Consider the following 24,538-nt stretch of genomic DNA (forward strand, 5'->3'; position numbering starts at 1 on the left):
GGTAAATAACTCTCAAAAACATGTTTTTTATTTTTCCTTTTTTTTTAAAATCGGAAAATGTTTGCGGTCGCTAAAAGTCACTGCTGACGTCATTCACTGTTTGAAATTTTAGCGAATACATGTGTATGGGTAGGAAGGGGCATTTAATTAGCTTTTAACCTTTCTTAAATGCTTTTTAAACGAGATATATCTTTACAAAACTTGATTCAAGGTTTGCTTTTTTATTTACCAATCTGTGTTTTTCCTGCAGGCCTATTTGCGTGGGCTCTCGTGGGCAGTGTGGTTTACGAAACATAATTAAAACAATGAACCACGGCGAAAACAAGCGAAATATTACTGAGTAGATGGTGGACCAGGGGAAAAAAGCCACAGAAATTTGAGATTTTTAAAACAAGAAACCGGAAATGTCCCAATTCGTATGTTTTTGTCCCTTGACTTCCCTGACCTGATATTGGGGAGAAAACAAAGTAAAATAAACCGTATATTGTATTTTATTTACCAGGAAAGCAGTCGTCTGAAGGAGGTAGTTTATAATTATAGACTATAGTTACCGAAATTACACTCGTATTATTGTTTTTGTTCAATATTTTGAGATGAACCCAAAATGGTTCACAGCTTTTGGTTACGATTATCCTCATTCAACTTAAATATATCAAATGAAATGAAATAATTAATCGTTTACAATTTTTAGCATTTGCTTTTTCTTTTCTTATTCTTTTTAACTGGCCTAAAGGGAGCAGTCTGTGGTTCATCACGAATCTCATTTGCCATCGTTTCTTGATCATCCGACTTCTTCGTCTCTTTCTTCCTTCCTTTAACTTGCTTCCTGATTTTTGATTTCATACTTTCTTTACCCAACGAAATATTCTCAACATCTTGCTTTACCCTAACGGAGTCTAAGTCGTTTTCTATCGCATTAAAACTAACCGAATCTTGAAAAACATCATCATTTGATTTTCCCTTTTTACTTTTTATTTTCTTGGCAACTGCCTCTCCTCCAGAGTGAGTTAAAGTATCTTCATCGCAAACACTCTCCACCACCTCGTTGACGTTTCCCAAACCATTTGCCATTATATAATCATCGCTTTTCATTTTTCTTTTTTTACCTTTCTTCCTTTTCATTTTATTTCTCTTAGATAACGTCTCGTCCTCAATAATGTCCAAAACATTATCCACTATTCCATTATTCTCTTTCTTCTTACGTCGCCTCGACTTCTTTGCAGTTTCCTTCTCGTCTGTTTTATGATTGTTTATCCCGTCTTGTTCCTTGTTAATCCCCTCTTGTTCCTTGTTAATCCCCTCTTGTTCCTTGTTAATCCCTTCTTGTTCCTTGTTAATCCCCTTTTGTTCCTTCTCAACCCTTGATCGTTTCCTTTTCTTCATTTTCTGTGAATCAATTCCTGAACAATCCTCAGAATATTCCCTTTTCTTTCTCTTGACTTTTTTACCACTCTCTGCTTCATGATCAACCTCAGTTCTTCCTTGCTTATCCACAACTTCGTCCTTTCCAATCCCATCTTGTCCTTCAAGGCATTCTCCCTGTTTGCCACCAGCGCTCTTTTCAATCCCTTTGCCACCCTGAAGTTCTCTCATGCGATGGGCAAAATATTCCTGAATGTTTTGTTTGCTTGTGTAAGTGACAAACCCAGATGTTGCATCACAAGGAACTGTGGGGCAGGATGCTACGCTGTCCTCAGAAGCTACTTCATCCTGAAACACAGTCAAAGCAAATAATCCTTACTAATTGATCAACCACATCTACCAAACATCTTACTTATATCTATAAGACTATAACTCACATCCGATTGGTTCAATGGTGTAGCAGGTGCTGATTGACTTGGTGCAGAACCAAAAATACATTCCATGTCCGCTTGAGAATATTTTGAGGTATCCTTGCTTCTTATAAACCTTTTGTAGCTAAAATATAAAGTCATGATTCACAGAGTGATACCTCAAAAATGGCAGCAGCATAGTTTGAGCTGAGGAGCATCTTACTTACAATACGCGTTTCCGAGATGCCTTTGCAACTTCAAGCATTGCTTTCCTGTTTTGCTCTTCAGTTTGTAATTCTAGTCAAGAGGAAATATGCTTATAAAATGGATTGTTTTACCAGTTCTGATTTGGGCTAGAAATTGTTCAGCATTGGAGGATGATTTTTGATTATTTCACAGGCAAATACATCTTTACCACAAACCTGCATTTCCGCCATGTTTTTGCAAAGCTGATAAGAGATTGTTGAAATCTTCTTGCTGAGCTAACCAGTCATTATCATGGCTCTCTTTAGCACCCAAACCTTTTGACAGAAACAAGAATCAGAAATAAAAAGTACAGTCAAAGTTCTCTGCATACACAAAATTTGTTGATGTTAACCTGTGTAAACTACCCTACCAAGGTTTTGTTTCCGTTTTTTTATCTTAACGTGAGACGTGCTCCCAGTTTTGTCTCTCCCTAGTCCTTTCCCATCAGCCCAGCCCATTTTCTCAAGCATTTGGTATCCATAGCGATCTTTATCTGGATAAAAATGACACAATGTTGGCATCAATGATTGAATGAGCAAACTCATGTTTATAATAAACTAGTAAATGACACATAGGGTAGATTTTCAGCCATAACTAGAGGGTTTTCCCATGACAGAGGAGGTATACCATAGTAAACTTAACTGTGTGATGCATTGGTTGGTTTTAACTATGAAAACTGATCACTGTCACAAATCATAAAACATACTTATATAATTATATTGGCAGGCTTATATAAATTGCTTGGAAATTTAGGCTAAGCAGAGTTTCATAAGCTTTTTCATGGCAACTAAAGAGAGGAATCTTAACCATATTTCCAACAAGACTCTAAAACCATCAAGCACGTGTACTGGTGGCTTAAAATACATTATGACACGTGGCTTGTTTGAAATGAAATAACGAAAAACTGAACCAAATGAAATAAAAAATTGAATGGGACTAGATTATACCGGTACTCCATTTCATATTTCGTGGATCCTCGCTCCATTTTTGCTTTGATTTCTGCTCCGCCAACATTTTGATACAAATATTGTTACATTATAGGAAATAATTTGTCACAAAGAGAGAAAAAAGAAAACTCTGAGGTCGTCAGTCAGAAAAACTAGAAATAATAGTGGAAGCAGCGTATCGTCACCACTGAGCTATATATCAATGTCAGATATTTTGAAATATGAAATATGAATTTGAAAACTCGCAGGGAAAGCCAGGAGATTTATCCAGGCTTTTGATTGACTGTCTGAATGTCTTTGTCGCTGTTTTACTGCTGTAAGGTTGATGAAGATGCTGAACTAATAAAACAAATGTTTGATGTTTATGAATGATCTCTGGACTCTGGTATTGTTTAATTCAGAGACTCAGCCATGCAGAGACTGGGGAGAGTATTCAGGGGTTAATTAAGGTGGTTTTTAGTCGATATAATTTTTTTTTCAAACCCTATCCGTTCCATATATGTTTAATACCAGTAATTTTTTGTATGTAAAAGAAAAATTTGGAAAGCGTGCCAAAAAAAAATTTTGGGGAAAAACACCCAAAAGAGATCATCCAGCCTATGCCACAATCTAACCTGGTTATACAACCGGCTGCAATATTCAGCATAGTTACAACTACGAAAGGTGCAAGGACAGTTGCTATAGGAAGAACTCCCCCCCATAACTCACATCTTAACGGCCGTCTAAGGGGGAGATGCACTACGGCCCCCAGACCATGATGTATGTGCACCTAACCGTTACGTCTCAGTGAGAAACAGAGTATGCATCGCCACAAGCCTAGCGTCATAGACGAATCAGCTACAGTGGCTAGCCCTGAGAGCGAAGATAAATTTAACGTATTTAAGTCTTTCCTGGTCTCGGGGGGCGGTCCCTAGCAAGCATATGCATAGAAAACGACTAATAAGACACACGATTGGAAATGTCAAGATTTAAACGCCTAAACGTTTTTTAAGTGTTTTTAGCGAGAAATTTTAGTGTTTTTAGCGAGAAATTTTAGTGTTTTGATATTCTTTTAGAAATTTTAGTGTTTTGAAACAATCCTTGTTGGTTTTTAACGTCAAAATAGTCATCATTCTCGAAAGGAAACTCAATATAAATGACTGAACGGCTTAGTTTACTAAAGTTTAGTTGTGTTTAGTATAGCCGCTTGATTCGCTGATACAATTTGGGCCTAAATTGTATCTATTTTTTTCACAATTTTTTTTTTATCTTCGTTGATTCTGTTCTATTTTTCTATTTTTATTCTTCTTTATTTCTTTTACTAACTATCCATGATATGACGGTTTTAGTTGGGTCTCTCCCTGGCCTGGCCTCCCAAATTGGCCTCCCCTCCCAGCCTCCCCTCTAAATGAAAAGTGCTGACCAGTGACAGTGAGCTCCACATATATCTGGAGTAAGAACTTTGGGTGCAAAAAGTGAAGCCAAAGATGGCGGAAATTGAAGCGCTATAGTACGTCAGTTTCAGTCTCCTAACTCGCGCGGCCAAATATTTCTCATTGTTTTTGACCGGGAGTGACGTTCCCGAAACCCTCAGATTTTCGTGTTTTTCATCATTTTGAGACCACAAGAATGGAAAAAATTGACTCATTTTACTGACAATCTGTTTCTCTGCATCTACCCGATGTGGGTGCCGCATTTTCCGACTGTACGTGTGAGTAAATATGCATTTTTCGCCATAAATTCAACTACGCATTTCAGATTTGTTTAATTTTGAGTTATTTTCATGTATTTCCAACTTATGTTTTGAGTTTCTTGTTTCGTTGTTTGTTTCGAAACGCTTTAACACTAGTTTTCCTTTATTTTTTGGCCAGCTTTCCTAGCATAGGGCTCTTTTTAAGGTTCTTTATACGTGCATTATGAGTCTTGTTTATAAATTTCATAATCATATATTAATATTATTTCAAACTCGTACGTTTTTCAGCATAGTTTTCAGTTCCTATTTTTTTTTTACATGAATGAAAGCCTCATATAGATGAATTAAACTGAGAAAAGTTTTATTTATGTTTTTTTGGGAAGCATATTCTATGGGAAAATGTTGTGATTTGCGAAAAGCCGAAAACATCAACAATCCGCTGCCACTCCTTAGCTTTCTTTGTAAGATATCGCTTATTTATTTGTTAATTAACTTAATTTAATTGAAATATAAAAGTATCTCAATACAAAGCATTAATATTATACTTTTCATTGAAATTCCCCTCATTTTTTACTCAAAAATATGAAAAAATAAAGATAAAAAATACGAATTTAGTTGACCGCGCACACATAGGAAGACTGAAACTGACGTACTATAGCGCCTCAATATCCGCCATCTTTGGCTTCACTTTTTGGCCTCACGGAAGTCTTAAGTTCTTACTCCAGATATATGTGGAGCTCACTGACCAGTGATCGTCACCAGCCTCCGCTATTCTTCCCGCGCGGTCACTCGTGGAATCACAATTCACAACAAAATCTGAGTGAAAATTTGCTGAATTTTTTAGCAAAATATCCATCAAAATGCCCAAGTAAGTGCTTTTATTGAGAGATTATCGATTGTATTAACTATTTAGCCTTATATTCACCATTATTCTTGTGTTTTTGTAGATATTATTGTGACTATTGTGATACGTATTTAACCCATGATTCGGTAAGTGAAGTTTATTTTCAACAAATTTGTGGTTATCAGGCTGCGTATGGCCGCTGGAAAACCATAGTTAAATACTCTTATTAATGAAAATCAAACGTAAACACTTTTAATTCCCATTTAATAGCCATCAGTAAGAAAGACTCACAACTCTGGACGCAAACATAAAGACAATGTGAAATATTATTATCAAAAATGGATGGAGGAACAGGCTCAGTCACTTATTGATCAAACAAGTAATCATGTCTTCTTGTTGCCATATCTGCATTTCATGAAAATTATTGTTTGTTTTCAAGCGATACCTAATATTGTGATATTTTTTTTTCGTTGTTTAGCAAAAGCATTTGAACGCGGTGCAAAGAAAGGCCAATTCGCAGCTATGCCCCCTCCAGGAATGCTACCTCCAGGTATGATACCACCTCCAGGGGCTATCCCCCCACCTGGAGCAATACCATTTGGCATGCCTCCACCTGGGGGAATGCCACCTGGCATGGGCCCACCTCCCGGAATGGGACCTCCTGGGATGCGACCAAATATGAGGCCGCCTAACAACATGCGAGGTGGACCTATGAACAATGGAATGCCTCCCCACGGCATGGGCAACCGACCACCATCTCGCGGAATGCCCCCTCATCATGGAGGGAGCGGGCACAGACCAATGGGACCCCGGGGTGGTGGACCTTTGATGCGGGCAAGATAGAACTGAACTTACGAGGCGTCTCTTGTATGTTGATATTGGGTTATCATAGTGTTAGGATACCACTGGGTGTTACTAAGGATTGCCTTTCAACAGACAATGATCAATCTTGTTCAAATTTAGTATTTATGAGCGTTTTGCATATTGTGTAGATAGATTTTCTGAAATCAGTATTTTTACTAAGCTGCAAGATGAGGTCCTTAGACCTTCCAACAAAACTTACCATCATTGTTAGTATGCAATGGCTGATGAAACTCACAAATGGACCTAAATTGTTATTGAATTTCATCCTAAAAACGTTATTTTAACTTAATTTTATCAATTGCTTTCGTGTTCTTTGAAATTGCCTAAAAAAAGTTGATTTCATTGCATACACTGTTGAAAACAATTATATTTGGTATTTCTGGTCACTCTAATGTTGCATCACCCAACAGTAGAGCATCAAAACCTGTCTTTTATCAAACCTGGGTCGTAACATTGAGAGTCGTGTTTTTAATTCGCTTTGTTAGACCACATTTGATTAGAAAGTAGAAACCATTTGAAAATACCTCCATACTGCACCCTGGTTATTTTGAAACATTAATAGGAATAACAAAGCAAGAATACATGCATGGGGACAAACGAAATTACACGTACGAGTTTCATCGAATTCATTGCGAAAAACGCGATCCTTTTTCATATCAAAACAACGCTTTGAACGGTTTTTGCATGCGATCCTATGCACGACACTGCTGCATGGTTTAGCAATATCAAGGCTAGCACCAGCCTTCTTTAATGCATACGAGGTGTGACTAGCACCAGGATAAGGCTGTCAATACCCAGCATGAATTTAAAAAAGTGGAAATTTGCAAATGAAATATTAATATTTGCATATACTAACTATCGCCAGCTGCCCCGCCATGAACGGTCCACGCTATAAGTTAACACACTGTGCAAAGAAACGTAAAATTAACCTAAATTAGTTGGCAATTTCATTGCGTTTTTAATGAGATATGATTAGTTTCATGTCCGCCCTAATCTTGAAGACTAAGTGGTTCCAATTTATTACTCTCGACCTCGCTATCCTTACATTGTTGTATTAAATTTGCAATTTATCCATTCCCCGTAATTTGTGGCGTAATTAATAGCAGTAATGAATTATGGTGAAGAGTCTTGATTAGCAATTCTCGCCTAATGCGTCTACTCGACCCAAGATGAGAGTTTCGCAAATTATAGCAATTGCCATTTCAAGAGGAAATCTCATTAGGAGGACAACGATTCTAATATTACCCTCTTTATCGCAACAAATACATGCAATAAATGTCTAAATCCTTTGTTGCAAACCCAGAGATCTTCGACCTGCAAATCAGGTTCTTATCGGAATGATAAGGCATCAACAATAACTTCACAAGGAAAGATTGCAAAGAAACGTCTCTATGCAGTCTGTTGCAAGTCGTTATAATAAGTTCTTGCACTACTTTATACTTTCGTTGCCCCGAAGATATTGTACGTGCATCTTGTAATGGCAGTAGTTCTAATAAAACTTGGTATTATGCATCTTCTCTCTGTTCTAAACATGGCCGTAAACGATTCGTTTCTTCCTTGAATATCGTTAATTTCATTGTCCTATCAACCATCTTTCACGTCAAATCCATCTCAATGTCCCTCCAATGATTATCTTAATACGCTGAAGAACATCTCTCTCTGACTGTCTCAACTATCAATTTTATGTATTCCACAAACCTTCCCTGAGCATTGTATTAACACGAAGCCAAGCATTACAACCGAAATCCTGACATGTAGTATTCAGTCTCGTCTTCAACCACAATTAATCCCTCAATGCCGTCCACTATATCTTCACTTGATGACAACTGTTGTTCCTCCTCGTACCTCGCCTCACCATTACAGTCCTTTATCATCCCATCAGTTACCCCGTTCGTGGCGGGTCGTCGGTAAACTTTCTCCTCTTGTTTCTCTCCTCTTTTCTCATTTGGTCCGCTTGCCCTTCTTGCCTTTTCTTGTGAATGATCTGAACCTACTTTACGCCGTTGTTCGTGTTCCAAGCGACCATTTATTACACTTTCCGTGTTTGTATTCTTCACAACTTCCCCCTTAAACCCAAAACTGTGTTTCCTACTTGTCGACGACTCGTTTTCCTTCGTTTGCGAATTCATGAAACTTCCTCGTTCTCTCCTGTATTTTGAACCTGTTCTTCTAATATCAAAACCTTCCTTCACAGAAGAGCGTTGCTCTGAATCAGCTCCGTCGTTCTCGCAAGGTTCAGAACTTGTGGGAGGAAATCCATTTGTACAACGCTCCAATTTTCTTTCAACTTTCAAAGCGCTAGACTTCGACGCGCGATCATCCAAATTTTTATCTTCTTCAGAAACCTCTTTATTTCCGTTCAATTTCTCGGCAACTTTACTCCGTGAATTGACCTTCTCCTGCGGCCTGTTTTCGCTCGGCGAGCCTTTCTTTAAATCGGAATTGTTTTGCTTAGTTTCTCGGAGTTTTTGAGCATTTTGCGGCGCAAATCTACGAGGATAAACATTCTCTTCTTCCCTCAAACCACCTGCCCTCCGTTTAGCTGACCGACCCACGGTTTTATTCCTCATTTCGATAAAACTTGCCTCGTCCAAAGCACTTAAATCCCTATCTATGCGATCGCTCGTCTCGTTTACCTTAACTGTATCTCTCTCATTCTCCGTCGCTTCTAAATCAATTCCGGTTTCCCGCTCAGTAATATAATGTGTTAGCCCTAATAAGCGGTGAAACAACACTAATGATGCGAAGATAAAAGCTAATGAATTAATTACCAGACTGGGGAACACGACTAAACAATCTTTAGCACACAAAAAATCACTTTCGCAATATGATGGATCAGGCGTGCTGGGAAAACCGCGCGATTCTATTGGACACTTCAATACACCGTTTTTCATTTCTGGTTCGACGCACGTGAAGTTCTCGTGAAGCTGGTCAAGATGAAGCTCGATCTTAAATTGATCGTGAAAAATCCAGCGAAAAGGAGCGCTGAGAGTTTGTATAATGAATACCGCCAGTCCTCGTAGGGGAGAGGCCCACACCTCCGATAGAAACCCCCTCCGTCCATGCCCACCGCTCGGAAGAAAGAAGCCGACAGAGGGAAGGACAAAAAATATGCAAATGAATGCCCCAGTGATACCGGCAGCAGCGTAGACACATCCGTGCAACTGTCGGATGAAATTGAAGCCGGGTGTTTTTGATTTGCAATAGTAAATATAAACAGCTCTTCCATAGACCACGAGCTCAAAAAGTACTCCCAAAAGCACGATACATCGCGTCCATAAGGAATAACCCTGGATATTGCATTTGTGTTCTAATTCCTCGACCTTAAGAGCATATCTGAAGCTTGATTCCTGCTCAAAATGCTTCAAGCAAAACGCTTTAGGATTCTCGCAGTGTACCGTGATTCCGTACTGATTCGCAAGCTGATAGAGAAAACCAATGGACGACAGAATCATGTAGCAGAAACAGCATGCATCTTCACCGATTTTCATATCGTCGTATTGCCTGTATTTCATATTTTCATAATCGTCTCGTATCATTCTTCCATATTTGCCATATTACGCATGCGTACAAGGCTTCCCAGCAGCTGCTTCGTAACGCTGTTGACGTTGTGTTAATTATTGATGCATTCCGGAGCTTTTCATGACTTGCGGTCTTGTGATTAAAAGCTTGTAAGTCGTTATAATAGCAATGCGGTTTTTAACAGTGACACCGAGAGACTAGCATACGTACAGCTCTTGTGAGCCCTGGTCAACTTGCGGTTATGAGAAATTAAAGATGACAAAATAACTCTTTCTCCTCTGAGAGGCTATTTTAACCTAGTGAGTTCGATTGTTTCTCTCTTAACGCAGGAATTTAGAAAATGTCATAATTTTCAATTAGGAATTTTGAAGTAGTTTTATAGTAGTGTAAGTTCAAGAATAATCGATCACATATTTGCATGGCATTGATAAAAATTAGAGCAGAGAATTTTACAAAAGTTTGCAGCTTTTTCTCAGCTGAGTTCAACCGAATCGAAAGTTCAAGAACTGTAATGTGCGTGTGTGTAATTCATGCATGAATACTTGACTTAATTTGCTTGTAAATTCTAGATATATGATTATATGTCATCAATTGGAAATTCCAAGATTTCTAAAACTCGGTGGCTATTATAGGTAGACCATGGCTGTAGTCCCCCCTCCCGTTCCCCTTCTCTCCAAAGATCGATCCTGCTCATTTAGATCGTCGAAGATGACTTGACTCCAAAACTTCGCCAGGCGGTCCAAAAGTCATGTTGTGATGTTTTCAATATCGTCAGCATTATAATTGCAAATTTTAGTTGAATTGTTTGTCAGCATACAAAACAAAAGTTCTGTTCGCCCTAAATGCCCCTAAGCCCCAGAAATTCTTTGAATGGTGCCCCCATTTAATTCCCACCTCGAATCAGATTAGATGAATAGGCAGAACAACGCGATAGATTTATATATTTTCTACTCTTGTATATGCATCTTGTTTGTATCGTGTATCGACAATCGATATTGATATGAATATATAACTTTCCCAATTAAGGGCACACTCAAGTATGATAGCTATTTGGTCCAATATACGTTTCACAAAAAATATATACTCGTGTCCTTTGTGACTTGTATTTTTGCTTTCGTGAAAAGCAACCTTATCTGCAAGGAAAGGACTTCTGTCTCTTTGAAAGAAGATTCAATGAAAGTTGTATGTTTGTGAAAACTTATCTGAAGTTAAGAAGAAGATAGCTTTTCTTTGTAAATGCAAGTTTGTCTCTAAAGACGAGGTTTTTCAATTAGTAATCTACGCTTCAAAATAGTCTTGTCTGCATTCCAACTATCGTGAAATTTTCTTCAGAAAATCTTTATAGTTAACTCTTCCCTCCATTTTATCATCAAGTTGTGTCAAAAGCTCCAGAACCTCGTCCTCGTTCAACACGATATTGCAGAGTTGTAATACCGAGCGAAATTCTGCCATATCCAAGTAACCTTCATTTCGTTTGTCCAGCTTTTTGAACGCTCGTCGTAATGTCATCCAGTCATCTGATAACTGAGAAAAAACAAATGACTCATTTGAGAAATGAAAGACTTTCATGGCTTTCTGTAGTAACACTGGATCAGTTAACACTGGATCAGTTAACACAGGATCAATAAAAGATGCTTGTTGAACCTTTAGGAAGTTTTTAAAAAATTTTATTTCGTACCTTTTCCCTCAGTCTAGCAGTTAGAGTTGGCAATCCTTTTTCGGCCTTTGAACCAAATGCGTTTGCAAGCTGTAAAAAGGTCAAAATTTAACTTAATTTAGACGAAAGTTGGGTAAAAGATTCCCCTAGTTTCCAAGTATCTGAGCAAAGATCTATTAATTGTGTTAATAGCAGCAGTTGAAGATGATGCAGTTATACCTGGGAGTCGTGTTGATTCATCATGATTCCCTGCATGTTAGTCTCATTGCGATAAGTTCGTCGACGACGTGAAAATGGCTCAAGGAAAGAGATATAGCTGACTCTAAAATATAGAAATGGTGATTTGAAAATTTGGCACAGTTTCATATCATTAAAACCTTTGAAAACCTCACCTTCCATCTTTCTTATTCTCGAATTTCTTTGCAATAAGGTCAGCTTCATAATCGGTTATTTCTAAACATAGGATCTGGATGATGTCCTAAAAATACGCAGTCTCATCAACATCAATATTATCGATTTTATCGATCCTTATTAATCAATATTATCGATATCACACAATGCACTATTGATCATCGCCATGACATAATCATCTTACCTTAAAGTCTTCTCTACCGATACACCCGGATCCACCAGGATCTAGAGACTTAAATTCCGCCTGCAATCTCTCCCAATTTAAGTCGACCTTCGACCTCAGTTGATCAAAAAGCATATCAACGTCGCTGTTGAGTTTGTTCGACCTCATCATGAAGTCACTGTCCCCGCGTTTCGGAGGCGATATCTTTGCATTTGGGTATGCTAAATTGAAACAGAAATTGCTGAAGCACAAACAAAACTCGTTGAAACTTTAACCGCTTTCCTGCTGGGCTGAGAAGTGTTTACCTTGAGTCCCGGAGCTGCAGCCAAAATGACGGACGAACTGCGAGAATTCCAGCATGCGTTTCTGATCTGTCAGCAACGTATTCCACAGCCGTTTTACCTCGTTTGAACTGAAGTCTACTCCAAATCTGGAAATCAATGAAAACGTACATAAAATGTTCTTATCATTATGAACTAAAGTACGAGGAATTAGATAACATTGTCTATCGCACAGACTTCACACAGTCCTATCAATTCAATTTTGATTGATGTGTTGTTTAAGCGTAAAAAGAGGTTGAAAGGTTGTACACTTTTTGGGTGTCCCATAAGTATCTGAGGTTAGCCTGGGTATATCCGTTGGTTAACCCACACCAGATGCTGCTTTGCAGAGCCTATCGAGACCCAGAAGTTGATAAGTTTCAAAGAATACCGTTTCATCAGCCTCGTGAACATTTCTTGTGTTAGACGTTTAGAGTTGAATTCATCGATGTCGTAGAATTGCTGCGTTAAAGAATGAAAATCGTTGACGGTGGCAAAGATAATGATGCAGTGGTGATGGTGACAAAGGCAATGAATGATCTAGTTGTGAGTAGTGGGGGTGAGAAATATTGTAGTAAGTGACGTGTAATGGCGAAGTGATGGTCGTATGCACCCTGAAGATTACCTCCTGGATTTGCGGAAGATTATCATTCAAAATTCTTTTTATAATTCGTCTCATTTCCTCCACACTTCTTCCCTCGCCATCCTTGGTGCTTCCAACCGACTTGACGGGTCGGAATCGGGGAGACTTCGGCGGGGAATCGCTCTGGATGAACTTTCGTTCGGGCAGCGTCGACTTGCCATCGAAAAGAGACACTTGTTCTCTGTCAGAATGCGGGGAAAGTTAAGTTCATATTCTACACTGGCACATCATTGTGGGAGAGATAAAAATATAAAAGATAGTTTATCGAATATAAATATTTTCCGGGTAGACTTACTTTGTGTCAAATCTCGACATAAATAAAGCATACTGCACCATTCCATCGCTGTCCAATGGGACACAGCTTAGAAATTGTTGGTATTCATCATCAGACATCCCGAGTTCAAAACGACTTTCAATAGCCGCGCGAAACTGTTCCTGACTCACCAAACCTTCGCCATTACGATCAATTTTGCTAAAGGAATATTTAAAAAGTGTTTTTACAGCCAGGAAATTTCAGAACTGATCGAGGTGTCGGGTATAACGGAGTTAATCGAAACAAAAAATGAGAGTGTTTGTTGGACTTACTGGAGTGTCCCTAGAAGGGAAAGAAAATCTCTCTGAAACATGTCCATCAATTTTGCTTCTATGGCCGACGTTGTTGAAAACTTGCTGTCGACTTCGGCTTGATGGTATCTAAATCACATCAGAATTCTAGTTTAGAATTCGCGTCTGCAGTAATCTAGTTTGTGTTACTACAGAATATTCTGCAGCGGGTCAACATATAGTTCGAATTGCTTCTATAACTTAATAGTTTGCTTGCCAGTTTCGTTAGCTCTCTCTCTCTGTCTTGGGTAAGCCACACTCACCTGTGCAACGGATTTGCCAAGATTTTGTGCGCAACACCCTTCTCGCTCCGATCTTGGAAACGCCGAAGAAATTCTTTGTAAGGGACTTTATCATCAAACTCAACACCGCACCTGAAATTGTACGAAATGGCTGTGGCGTAACGACAATTTCACATTCCACTTTCACCTAACAGTGTAAGACGTCAATAATAATAACAGTTGACTCTCAGACTGATTCAGTGGCGTAGCCAGCCTGACGATTTTGTCGCGCTATGTAAATTTCGAGTTATTATAATTATTCATGTCTTTAGAAATCTATTGTTTTCACAGCAAGTGAATACCAAAATATTAGCATTGCGGGACAAATCGACAGGCTGGCTACGCTAATGGACTGATTGATGATAACTGCATGGGGTGAAACAAACTCACCTTGCTAAGAAATCTTCCACTTGCTTGCCAGAGCTCAACGTTAAACCAAACTCTCTCAAAACTTTCCTAAAATCATCTATCGACACTCTTCCCATTCTGTCAAGATCTATTTCTTGAAAAGCATGCTTCATCTCTGAACACCCTTCTCGAAATTTCTTCTTCAACCAACGTTCAACATCCAGCGAGTGGAGCCGTTCTGGTTCAAGCTTCCGAGGTGAACGCGTTTCTTCCTTCGCCTCCGTCCTATCTTCGACGTTTTCCACGTTGGTTTTTAGGCTAATGCCGAGTTTTTGCAAAAGCTTCTCGCCTGAATGTTTGAGTTTTGTAGAAACGATATATTACTACATCAGTAAAATTACAATCCGGCATAGTTAGGCAACGCGCGAACCGTCTTTTTCACCTACTCAAAACCTACCTTTAATCACCCCGATGTTTTCAGTGTCATATTTCGTCCATAGTTTATCGTATTCAGAATCTTCCATAGCAAAGCCGTGTTTGTTTAAGGCGTTGCGGAGTTCAGGCTTTAAAATCCTTCCACTACCCCCAGGATTAATTTGTGGAATAAGATCACCTAAATCCAGGAATCTAAAAGTGACAATAGTTGAATCAATACCTTATCTTGGACGTTTAGTATGGGATGCAGAATAACCCAGGTTTCTGGAACGTGTTTACACTACAGTTCAGTCGTTCACCTTTGTTTAGCTCTCTCCTTCAACTGAGAATGCACTTGAGCTGCAGAAAGGTAGTAGACTGTTCTTCCTTGTTGCTCAAACCATTCAGGCACACCATCTTTCTGTTTAGAAAATCACAAAAATACAAGAACTTGATAAGTTTTATCACAACAAAACTATGAAAAAATAAGGTTTTTCTTTAGTGAGGTGATCTTTTCACAATTTTTGTGCAGAAGTTTCAAGAAATTTATTATAAAATTTATAATACCTTTGGTCTGGAGAATGATGAATAAAACTCCTCAATAGAAATGGTCTTTTTTATATCCAAACCCAATCTAAATGCAACAGAAGCACTGTTCAATCAGTCCCTGCATGCCAGTACATAAGATTATTAATTAGAGATAATATATTATGTCTTGGTTACCTTATCATAAGGCGATTGAATTGACTTAAACTGATATTTCTGCCAACTATGCTGCGTAAGATTTTTGCCAGTGACTCTCTGGAGAAAATAATTATTTCATTTAATGGCTGGCAGTTGAATGACAGTTATGACAACAGTGATAATCATTGATGATGATGTAATGGAACTCGTGGTGATCAGGTGAAAATGATTGATGATGGTGGGGGTAATGATGATCATGATGGTTAAACCTATCAATCACCATGTTTTCTAACCTTGTAATTACTCCTCGCCCTTCTGGATCATGCTGTTTAAAAGCTTGCTTCACCAAATAATAACCTGATTTCAACTTTTCTCTTATTATTTCCTCCAGCTGAAACAAAATATCATTAAAAACAACCATACAACCTGAAATTTTACCAGAAAATAAGGATTTACATAGTACCTCATCCACAATTGGTCTCTCATATGACAAAGATGTGTTAAGCCTTGATTGGCGGCTTTCTGCTCGACTGACAAGGTCGGTTCGGTTTCCTAGGATCATGACAATATAAATCAATAAAATGAATGCAGCGCTAATTGCCTTGGAGCCCTATCTACATGCCTTAGCTTACGAATAATTATTTTTGAGGTATATCCCAATTTGTTCCCAACTAAATTACTGGATGCGTACTATCACGTAGTTGAATTATTTAGTCATAACGAGGCTAGGTTGTTAAAACACCCCATATAGTTCGAGTTAATTTATATATTCTGGCACATAGTCACAGAAGAATATGGACATCAAGACTTGATATTGACATGCTACAAACACACTCACCAAATATTGGGATTGCGGGTTTCGACTGATCACTTGCTTTTTTAACCTCGAATCCTTCGGGGAGAGATCCTAAGGCCGGTAAGGTAGTTTCTTTACCAAGACCTCTTGATCCTTGAGAAGTCTTTGTCAGACGCCATGGTATCTGATCCGCCGTAATCGGACGAAGCTGGTTTACTTTTTGAAGTTCATGTTGAATTTGCGAGGTTGCTCCTTGGCCCCGCGACACGCCGCGAACTGAAATCTTTTCTGGACTACCTAAACGCGACAAAGGATGCGCTACTGCTGGCAAATTCGCAGTGGCCATGATTGAAATCTCAGGAGTCGAAAGAAGAAATCAGTGTTGGTATAAATGTGGTTTTCATGATTTGTTTGCGCTTTGGATTTTGTATACAAAAAGCTCTATCGCATAGCAACTGTGCGCGTAAGTTCATAAGTCATTGAGAGGATTATGTTCAAGGTAATTATAAGTAAATATTAATGATTTATGAATTATTAATACAGGAACTAGGAGAATGGTGTGGAATAACTTTTTCCTGTTAATAATTTGTTAAATCTCAGTTTTGGCGATAAAAAGAATGATGAAATGTGGTCTACCTAAATAGATGGTCCGAATTTAATCCGCACGGACAGTACCAAACCTAGAATTGTGCGTGGTGTAAATGGGGACAGGGCCGTACACAGCGGTGGGGTGGCTTGGGGGCAGCTTCCCCCTAGATAGAAAAAGTTGAAAAGTTTCCGAGTGCCAGGAACGGTGTGGGGTTGCTCTTCAAATTTCATCGCAAATTTGTGTTAGCAAACCTCAAACCTGTGATATTTTGCAGGCCCCCACTCCATCCACCTGCGACGTTTACCATATTGGTGGGGGCAAATTTCCTTGGACAGCAGGGCGGGGTATATGTCCGGGCAGTCCGGCCCACTGATCTGATTGATATCCGGCCGGAGAAATGCATCATGCTGTGATTCTCCCGTCACATGTCACAACTTTGGGTAGAAGTAACGAAGTATCAAAGTACAAATTAAGTTACAAACTTCCAAAGTTCATTTCAACAACATTGTTTTTATCGATCGTAGCTGTGATTTACGATCAGGAAATACTATCTCAGGGAATACGATCTCAGGAAATACGTTTTTACCATCATAATACAAATCAAATCACAGATCGAACAAAATTTAATATTTCTACTGAATATGCAAAGTTTTTATACCACTTTGTAACATATCAGGCAAACTATGATGCTATGATAGATAAATGAGATTTGTTTTGCCATATTTTAAAGGAGCAAGGGCATATTTTTGTGTGGCTAAGCAATATTTCACTATAGGTAAGTCATTTTTAAACTGTTAAATTATAGTACCAATCAAGCTGGTCTATATGATATAATATACTACCCTTTTGTAGCATAAGCTCTAATATAACCAAGGAGCAGCATGGCAGCATCTTCAAACAACTTAGCATCAAATGTGGTATAACAGCTGCCAAAATAGACAAAACAATTCTCGACGTCGAGAAGTGTTTTGTCTATTTTGGCAGTGTTATACCCTTTAGCATTATAAATTTAGTATATATGTAGCATGTTCATTTAACCTCTCCATAAGAAATCACTTCACTAGATCATCTCAGAATCATTAGACAACTTGTCATTTGCAACCAAAGTTGCAAGGTTTGGTAATTGATTAACCAGGCAAGGTTTGGTAAATGATTAACCAAACAGCTATTTGCACAGGCTATGACTAAGGGACTATAATGAAGGTGTTTAGCTAGTTTGTTTGCCTAATTTTGCACAAAGTCCTAAGAATTGTTTATATTTGTATGAATCAGTTGTGCCTGTGCATATCATAAGATTTCCAGGGTTCAAGTGCAAACTCCATTTTATTTTGGTGTCCGTTTGCATTTATGTTATTTCAAGTTGTGTAAATCAAACATATTTTAGGTTCTAACTTGACGATGAATATGAATTCTGTCTCAAGAAAGGCTCAGTTAGTTTCAGATAGAAAGAAATTTGATGAATTGTTGCCAAAGATCATTGATCAGATCATTGGTCAGCCTTGCAAGGAAACCAAAGATGCCATGGATCATTATCAGAAGGTTCTTAATGAATATATTTACTAGTGGTTTATGGATATTTTTAATGTTCTTTAAAATATCTGGATAACCTTGAATGTCTTTGAAAGTGGTGGTTAATTGACATTTGGTTATGGGTAGTGTGTGCATGGTAGAAGCAAATTAGTGTATAAGTACCAACATATTTTTAAATTAACCTTAACTTTTATAAATGCTTTTCATCTTTTTTAGTCTGTCATGTATAATCTTCCTGGAGGTATGTGTGTAGTTGATTATAAGAAATATATTTTTATGTTTTTATGTATTTTATCACCGTGCATTAAAATTTAAAAACAAGCTAGATTGTGTCTATAAACAAGATCAACTTGTGTGGCAAATGTTTCCAGGACAAAGCTATATCAAGTTTGCACCAAAACAAGCTTTTAAACATTGAATAATTTTCTCCAGGAAAAATGAATCGTGGTTTGACAGTAATGGCTACTTGGCGTTGCCTATTGGGAGAAAGAACAGCCTCAGACGAGGAATATTTCTCTGCGATAGTTCTGGCCTATTGTGTTGAGTTGGTATGCTAATAGATGGGTATTTTCTTGAGATAGAATTACCAGATTAATCCATCTCAATGACGCTGTAAATGCTAATGAGATTACTGTACATTATAGCTTCAAGCATCTTTTCTGGTTGCGGATGATGTGATGGACCAATCACAAACAAGACGAGGAAAGCCGTGTTGGTATAAAAAGGTGCATATAGGACTTTTGATGATAGACAATAACTAACTAGGATAGCATGGTTAGTGTGACCATTTAGCACATTTTTTACCAGATCCAGATGCAAAGACAGCCCTCGCCACATTTACACCAGGATTGAGGGGCCTAACTATATTTTAAAAAACTGCGTATATGGTCGCACTTGTGTGTGTGTCGTCTAGTCGTCTACAAGACTACAACAATAACTTTTTCCCAATACATCTTTCATTTTTTATACTCCAAACTTTTCTAAATATTTCAGGAGAATATTGGCCTGGTCGCAATAAATGATGCTTTTATGCTTGAGTGTTCTGTCTACAAACTACTTGACATCAATTTTCAGGATAAGAAATGTTATCCTAACCTAATCACTTTGCTACATCGGGTAAGTTCAGGCCTATGTGAGTTGTGGCAATTATGGAAAATATATAGGTATGGAAAATATATAAGAATGTATCTTCATGTATCCATATCTCAAACACACCCCATTTAATACAACTCCCTGTGTATTTCACTTTATTTGTTTTTATTCTTATTGTTTCCTAACTATTTTCATATCTGTATTAGTTATATCATATATATTCTTTCAATATTTCATTCGCTTTCCAGACAACTTTTCAGACTGAAACTGGTCAAACATTAGATCTTATAACCAAGCCTGGTGAAAACTTTTGTAATTTTACATTAGAAAGGTATCTTTACAAGTCATTTTTCATTCCTTTGAATGATTATTCAAACCGAAATTGAGGGTTTCTTCATCACCTGTAGATACAAGGCAATCGTAAGATGGAAGACTGGATACTACTCATTTTACCTACCAGTCGCTCTCGCTATGTATATGGTAAGATTTTCCCTCAAATATCAACTTAAGTAAATGCGAGTGAACTGTTATAGACAGACGAGTATCATCGGAATTGCAAAATGAATTCTAATAGTTCCAAGCGAGACATTAGGAGATGTTTTCACAGCTCAACCACGGGCAGTGTTTTCCACCATCTATTAAAATTGTCTGGGTTCATAATCGGTCGTATTTGGCTGGTTTATTGCCAGTTAATGGGCAAATAAGAGGCAGTTTTATTTGACTAGGAAAAGTTGAATCCAATCATTTCTCCGCCTAGATGAACATTACAGATAAAGAGATTCATGAAAGAACCAAGGATATTTTACTTGAAATGGGAGAATTTTTTCAGATTCAGGTAAATTAAAGCATTTCATTATGTCTTAGGATCAGTCTTGGCTTTGGTATTTATAAACGGGGTGCTTTGCAAGGTTCTATTCCCGATATTTTCCCTCAAATTCCACAGGATGACTATCTTGATTGTTATGGCGATCCAGAGGTAACAGGAAAGGTTGGGACAGATATCGAAGATACGAAATGTTCCTGGCTGTTAGTACAAGCTCTGCAGAGAGTTGATCAAGAACAGATGAATGTATTGAAGGTAATCAATAGTGTTTGCCTTGTGTATATTTTGAAATGCTTTGCCTTGTTTGTAAAGCCTAGCCAGGTATGAAAAAATAAAACCACAGGTGTAGCATCATATTCCATAACAACCATATTTATCAACAGGAGAACTACGGCGTCAATGATCCAGTGGCAGTAGCAAAAGTGAAAGAAATTTACTCCAAATTGAACATGAAAAAAGTCTACCAGGATTATGAAGAAATTAGTTATCTAAAGTTGATGGCACTTATCGACAAAGCGCCAAGTGAAATGCCGAAAGAAATCTTCACTGAACTTGCTGGGAAAATATACAAAAGAGATAAATAAAAGTCATAGAATGCACTTTTTAATTTAAACAATGATAAGAATTAACCTAAAGGAGTAATTTCGATTAATCTTTTGCGAAGCAATGTCCCAGCGTTAATTTTCTGTAGCATATTCAATCTGGCAAGTCAGTACTGAGGTTAAACTGTTTCATTGCCCGTAACTTGTAAATGCAAAGACTGCGGTCTCGTCATTTTTCATTTAAGACTTTCGTATTGTGATTTATCTAATTCTTACTCTATTTAATAGAACAACAAATTTGATCACTCTTTGATATGAAAACAAAAAAATTAAATACACGCAACGTAACAATCTCTCGACAGATTCTTGGCATGTTGCATATCAAATATCCCTTGGCCTTGTATTTATTATTTCCATTTGCACGGGTCATTTGTTTCATCATGTGAACTTCCTAGACCTAGTATTTCTCCGTATTTCCGTGACGGGGACAAGCTGGAACTCAGCAAAGTTCACGTCTGGTTCGACAAAACAAAGTATAGAGTAGTCATTCCTTCGTCCAACATATTAGAATCGGAAATCTCGTTGATCGCTTAGTGAACAATTTGAATCTTCAAGTATAAACACTAGTCGCAATACTGAAGCAATAATATGGCGAATCAAGCAAGTCGCAAAGCCCAGATAGCTATCGATCGCAAAAATTTTAACGAAGCTTTACCTAAGGTTATCGAACAAGCCATTGGACAACTTTCTGAAGAGACCTCGGACGCAACGGAACATTTGAAGAAGGTTTAATAACATTTATGATTTGTTTTGGATTTTGGAATGTGTTTTATATCGGAAGGATATAAAACCCATAGCCATACTCGAGTCTCAAGGAGCGTAAAGAAACATGATTTGAATAAACCATGTGTTTGTCGCTTGAGCGGATATGAGACTCGTTCTCAGCAGAGTATATTCCTTAACTGGGGATCAAATGAGCTCCGCCTGATCTGAGAAATGGAAAAGATAGAGTGAATGATTTGATAATGAAAGTAAAGTTCTACTCTCATGTGTCGTGTGGAGAATAATTTGTGTAATCTCACCCCTCCCCTCCCCCCTTAAAGTTAGCAGAATTGGTGATAAGTTCGGTTGAATTTCATTCAAAATTTGGGATTTGGGAACGCAATTTTTCCAGGGTCGGTCAAGGAAATTTCGTCCGGAATATTTGCGCATGCTCTCTTGATGGTGAATTTTGTCTTTTTTAGAATATTATGTACAACTTACTCGGAGGTAAAATAAAATTGATAAATCCTAGTTATTAGCTAGTTGTTCATTTGTTGTAGAATACTACCTACACTGGACCACCACGTTTGAGATATCTTTCTCAGGTAGTTCAGACACAAACCACGACAGCTTATCAGTTGTAGAATACTACCTACACTGGACCATTACGTTTGAGATATCTTTCTCAATCGCACTAGTATAATACATTATTATTAAATTTAGATCAAACGATTAATATTTCAAAAACCTCCCTAGGCAAGATGAACCGGGGTTTAACAGTTCTGTCAACTTGGCGACTCCTACTGGGAGATAAAGAACCAACTGATGCAGAGTATTACTGTGCCATAGTCTTAGCTTGGTGCGTTGAATTTGTAAGTTGTTCATTTATAAAGTTGGCTTGAATTTCAAAGAATAACATGTACAAAGCCAACGATTCTTTTTTTGTGAACCGTGGTCAGCTCCAGGCCTTCTTCCTAGTGGCTGATGACGTAATGGACCAGTCTATAACTCGCCGAGGGAAACTATGTTGGTATAAACAGGTCGGTATTTTCATCTTTTCATACACATGGGGTCGTTTAAGCGATAAAACTGAAATTCAATTTCATTTGAAGAGCTAGCATATAGTATCGGGGACTTCCGTCGACGAACCCAATTCCGGCATAGCCGATAAAGCATCGTGATTCTTTGTCTACCCCGGGAAGTCTTTCTTACCCTTAGTAATATAAGATTTCATATCATCGCCGACTTGTAGTTGACTTTATATAGATAGCTACGAATGTCGTTATAATGTCCAATCTATTTCGGTTACGAAATGATTTTCGCCACCCAAATCGTCCAGCTTAACCAGTATGATTTCAATATGACCTACCAATGCCCATTCCTTTGTATTTTCCAGGAGGATATTGGACTGATAGCTGTGAACGACGCTGTGATGTTGGAGTCCTGTGTCTTCAGATTAGTTGATATAAATTTCAAGGATAAAAAATGCTATGGAAACATCATCAGACTATTCCATGAGGTGCATGACTTGCATATACGATATGTTACCATCAACATTCCAAGTTATACATTCAACCAGAACCAACCAATTACGTCTCAGTGCAAAAATTTTTCCTTCCTTTTTCTCCACAGACGACGTCACAAACGGAGATCGGTCAAACCCTAGATCTTATTACAAAACCTGGCGAAAACTTTTGCAATTTTACAATGGAAAGGTAGTTAGGATCTTTTTGTTGCTGGCCCATTCAGGCACAACTACCAGCACTTACCACAACCCACAAGGCAAGATCTTGGAAAGTCTTGCATCATTTACGCTGCTTATATCCTTATTTCTGTTCACTTGTGTAGATACAAGGCCATTGTGAAATGGAAAACAGCTTTCTACTCATTTTATCTTCCTGTTGCTTTAGCTATGTTTATGGTTTGTTTTTTACTGTTCTGTCAAAAGCTACACTCCTTCAGGCTTTTTAATCATTTCAATATTAATTGTCCTGCGGTATCATCTTTTTTAGCACGATATTACTGACAAGGGACTGCACGAGGCTGCGAAAGAAATTCTTTTAGAAATGGGAGAATTCTTTCAAATCCAGGCAAGTGCGGATGGATGATAAATTTAGTTTCCTGCCTTAGCGAGACTTGATCAATACGTTATTTCCTTTCCCTTGACTATACACTTTTTAGGAATAACGTTTTATAACTGGTAGAAGGATAGTATCTGGTATAAACAAAGTTATCTTAGTTTAGTTTCTTCATCAACAGATCATTCTTCCTAGACTTTTAAGAAGAGCAGTTTAGACGTATTATAACGTACTTGCAGTGGAAAGAGTTATGCTCATGACTTCTAATGTATATTTCTACTTCAAATCCCACAGGATGACTATCTTGATTGTTATGGCGATCCAGAGGTAACAGGAAAGGTTGGAACAGATATTGAAGAAACGAAATGTTCCTGGCTGTTAGTACAAGCTCTACAGAGAGTTGATCAAGAACAGATGAATGTGTTGAAGGTATTGACTATTGTCATCTCTAGATAGTAGACACTGTACTGGGCTGTTCTTTCTAGAAGTCCAGCAATGATAATCTGTTATTGATAACTCCAGGTAAACTACGGCGTCAACGATCCAGTCGCAGTAGCAAAAGTGAAAGAAATTTACTCCAAATTGAACATAAAAAAAGTCTACCAGGATTATGAAGAAATTAGTTTTGTAAAGTTGATGGCACTTATCGACAAAGCGCCAAGTGAAATGCCTAAAGAAATCTTCACTGAACTTGCTGGGAAAATATACAAAAGAGATAAATAGCGATAAAGAATTATTAAAATTAAACATTCAGTTGGAATTGTAGTACTAGTAGTGAGGAAAGTGTTGGACTAGGTTTCTAAGTATATGTAGTAATAGTGATTTTACTGTTGAGAAACTCATTTAATGATACATGGCTTTATTCTATGCAAAATCTATCCCAAGGTTGATGAATATTTCGACTTCATCTACATATCTTTTGTTGTCTGTTAAAA

At 37.9% G+C, this 24,538-nt stretch overlaps 5 protein-coding genes across 5 annotated transcripts; 3 read left to right on the plus strand and 2 right to left on the minus strand.

The window, feature by feature from the left end:
• Positions 1-166: 166 nt before the first annotated feature.
• On the minus strand, positions 167-3,187 carry LOC114523055 (PIN2/TERF1-interacting telomerase inhibitor 1-like). The gene is made up of 6 exons (XM_028543876.1): positions 2,966-3,187; positions 2,389-2,511; positions 2,195-2,293; positions 2,000-2,069; positions 1,800-1,917; positions 167-1,710 (listed from the first exon to the last, which is right to left on the minus strand). Exons 1-6 carry the CDS (start codon positions 3,030-3,032, stop codon positions 688-690), a joined length of 1,500 nt encoding a protein of 499 aa, XP_028399677.1. The 5' UTR covers positions 3,033-3,187; the 3' UTR covers positions 167-687.
• A 2,222-nt stretch (positions 3,188-5,409) lies between these two features.
• Positions 5,410-6,881, plus strand: LOC114523185 (U1 small nuclear ribonucleoprotein C-like). Its single transcript, XM_028544049.1, has 4 exons — positions 5,410-5,505; positions 5,585-5,627; positions 5,752-5,860; positions 5,960-6,881. Exons 1-4 carry the CDS (start codon positions 5,498-5,500, stop codon positions 6,322-6,324), a joined length of 525 nt encoding a protein of 174 aa, XP_028399850.1. The 5' UTR covers positions 5,410-5,497; the 3' UTR covers positions 6,325-6,881.
• Positions 6,882-10,799: 3,918 nt separating this feature from the next.
• Positions 10,800-16,892, minus strand: LOC114523178 (EF-hand calcium-binding domain-containing protein 6-like). The gene is made up of 19 exons (XM_028544042.1): positions 16,230-16,892; positions 15,855-15,943; positions 15,685-15,782; positions 15,431-15,508; positions 15,275-15,341; positions 15,028-15,128; positions 14,751-14,920; positions 14,336-14,642; positions 13,928-14,038; positions 13,647-13,754; positions 13,357-13,533; positions 13,044-13,242; positions 12,810-12,880; positions 12,404-12,528; positions 12,120-12,319; positions 11,917-12,002; positions 11,744-11,846; positions 11,546-11,614; positions 10,800-11,391 (listed from the first exon to the last, which is right to left on the minus strand). The coding sequence occupies exons 1-19, from the start codon at positions 16,531-16,533 to the stop codon at positions 11,179-11,181; spliced, it is 2,676 nt and encodes an 891-aa protein (XP_028399843.1). The 5' UTR covers positions 16,534-16,892; the 3' UTR covers positions 10,800-11,178.
• Positions 16,893-17,112: 220 nt separating this feature from the next.
• On the plus strand, positions 17,113-21,151 carry LOC114523145 (farnesyl pyrophosphate synthase-like). The gene is made up of 11 exons (XM_028544002.1): positions 17,113-17,551; positions 18,161-18,315; positions 18,523-18,547; positions 18,739-18,854; positions 18,951-19,031; positions 19,300-19,422; positions 19,647-19,729; positions 19,806-19,878; positions 20,156-20,233; positions 20,342-20,476; positions 20,605-21,151. The coding sequence occupies exons 1-11, from the start codon at positions 17,479-17,481 to the stop codon at positions 20,803-20,805; spliced, it is 1,143 nt and encodes a 380-aa protein (XP_028399803.1). The 5' UTR covers positions 17,113-17,478; the 3' UTR covers positions 20,806-21,151.
• Positions 21,152-21,197: 46 nt separating this feature from the next.
• LOC114523146 (farnesyl pyrophosphate synthase-like) lies at positions 21,198-24,367 on the plus strand. The gene is made up of 10 exons (XM_028544003.1): positions 21,198-21,549; positions 22,008-22,032; positions 22,282-22,397; positions 22,485-22,565; positions 22,922-23,044; positions 23,158-23,240; positions 23,374-23,446; positions 23,538-23,615; positions 23,898-24,032; positions 24,126-24,367. Exons 1-10 carry the CDS (start codon positions 21,412-21,414, stop codon positions 24,324-24,326), a joined length of 1,053 nt encoding a protein of 350 aa, XP_028399804.1. The 5' UTR covers positions 21,198-21,411; the 3' UTR covers positions 24,327-24,367.
• Positions 24,368-24,538: the final 171 nt, after the last annotated feature.

This window comes from Dendronephthya gigantea, unplaced genomic scaffold, assembly GCF_004324835.1.
Source record: "Dendronephthya gigantea isolate DGI-Jeju-01 unplaced genomic scaffold, DenGig_1.0 000026F, whole genome shotgun sequence".
NCBI classification, from domain to species: Eukaryota; Metazoa; Cnidaria; class Anthozoa; order Malacalcyonacea; family Nephtheidae; genus Dendronephthya; species Dendronephthya gigantea.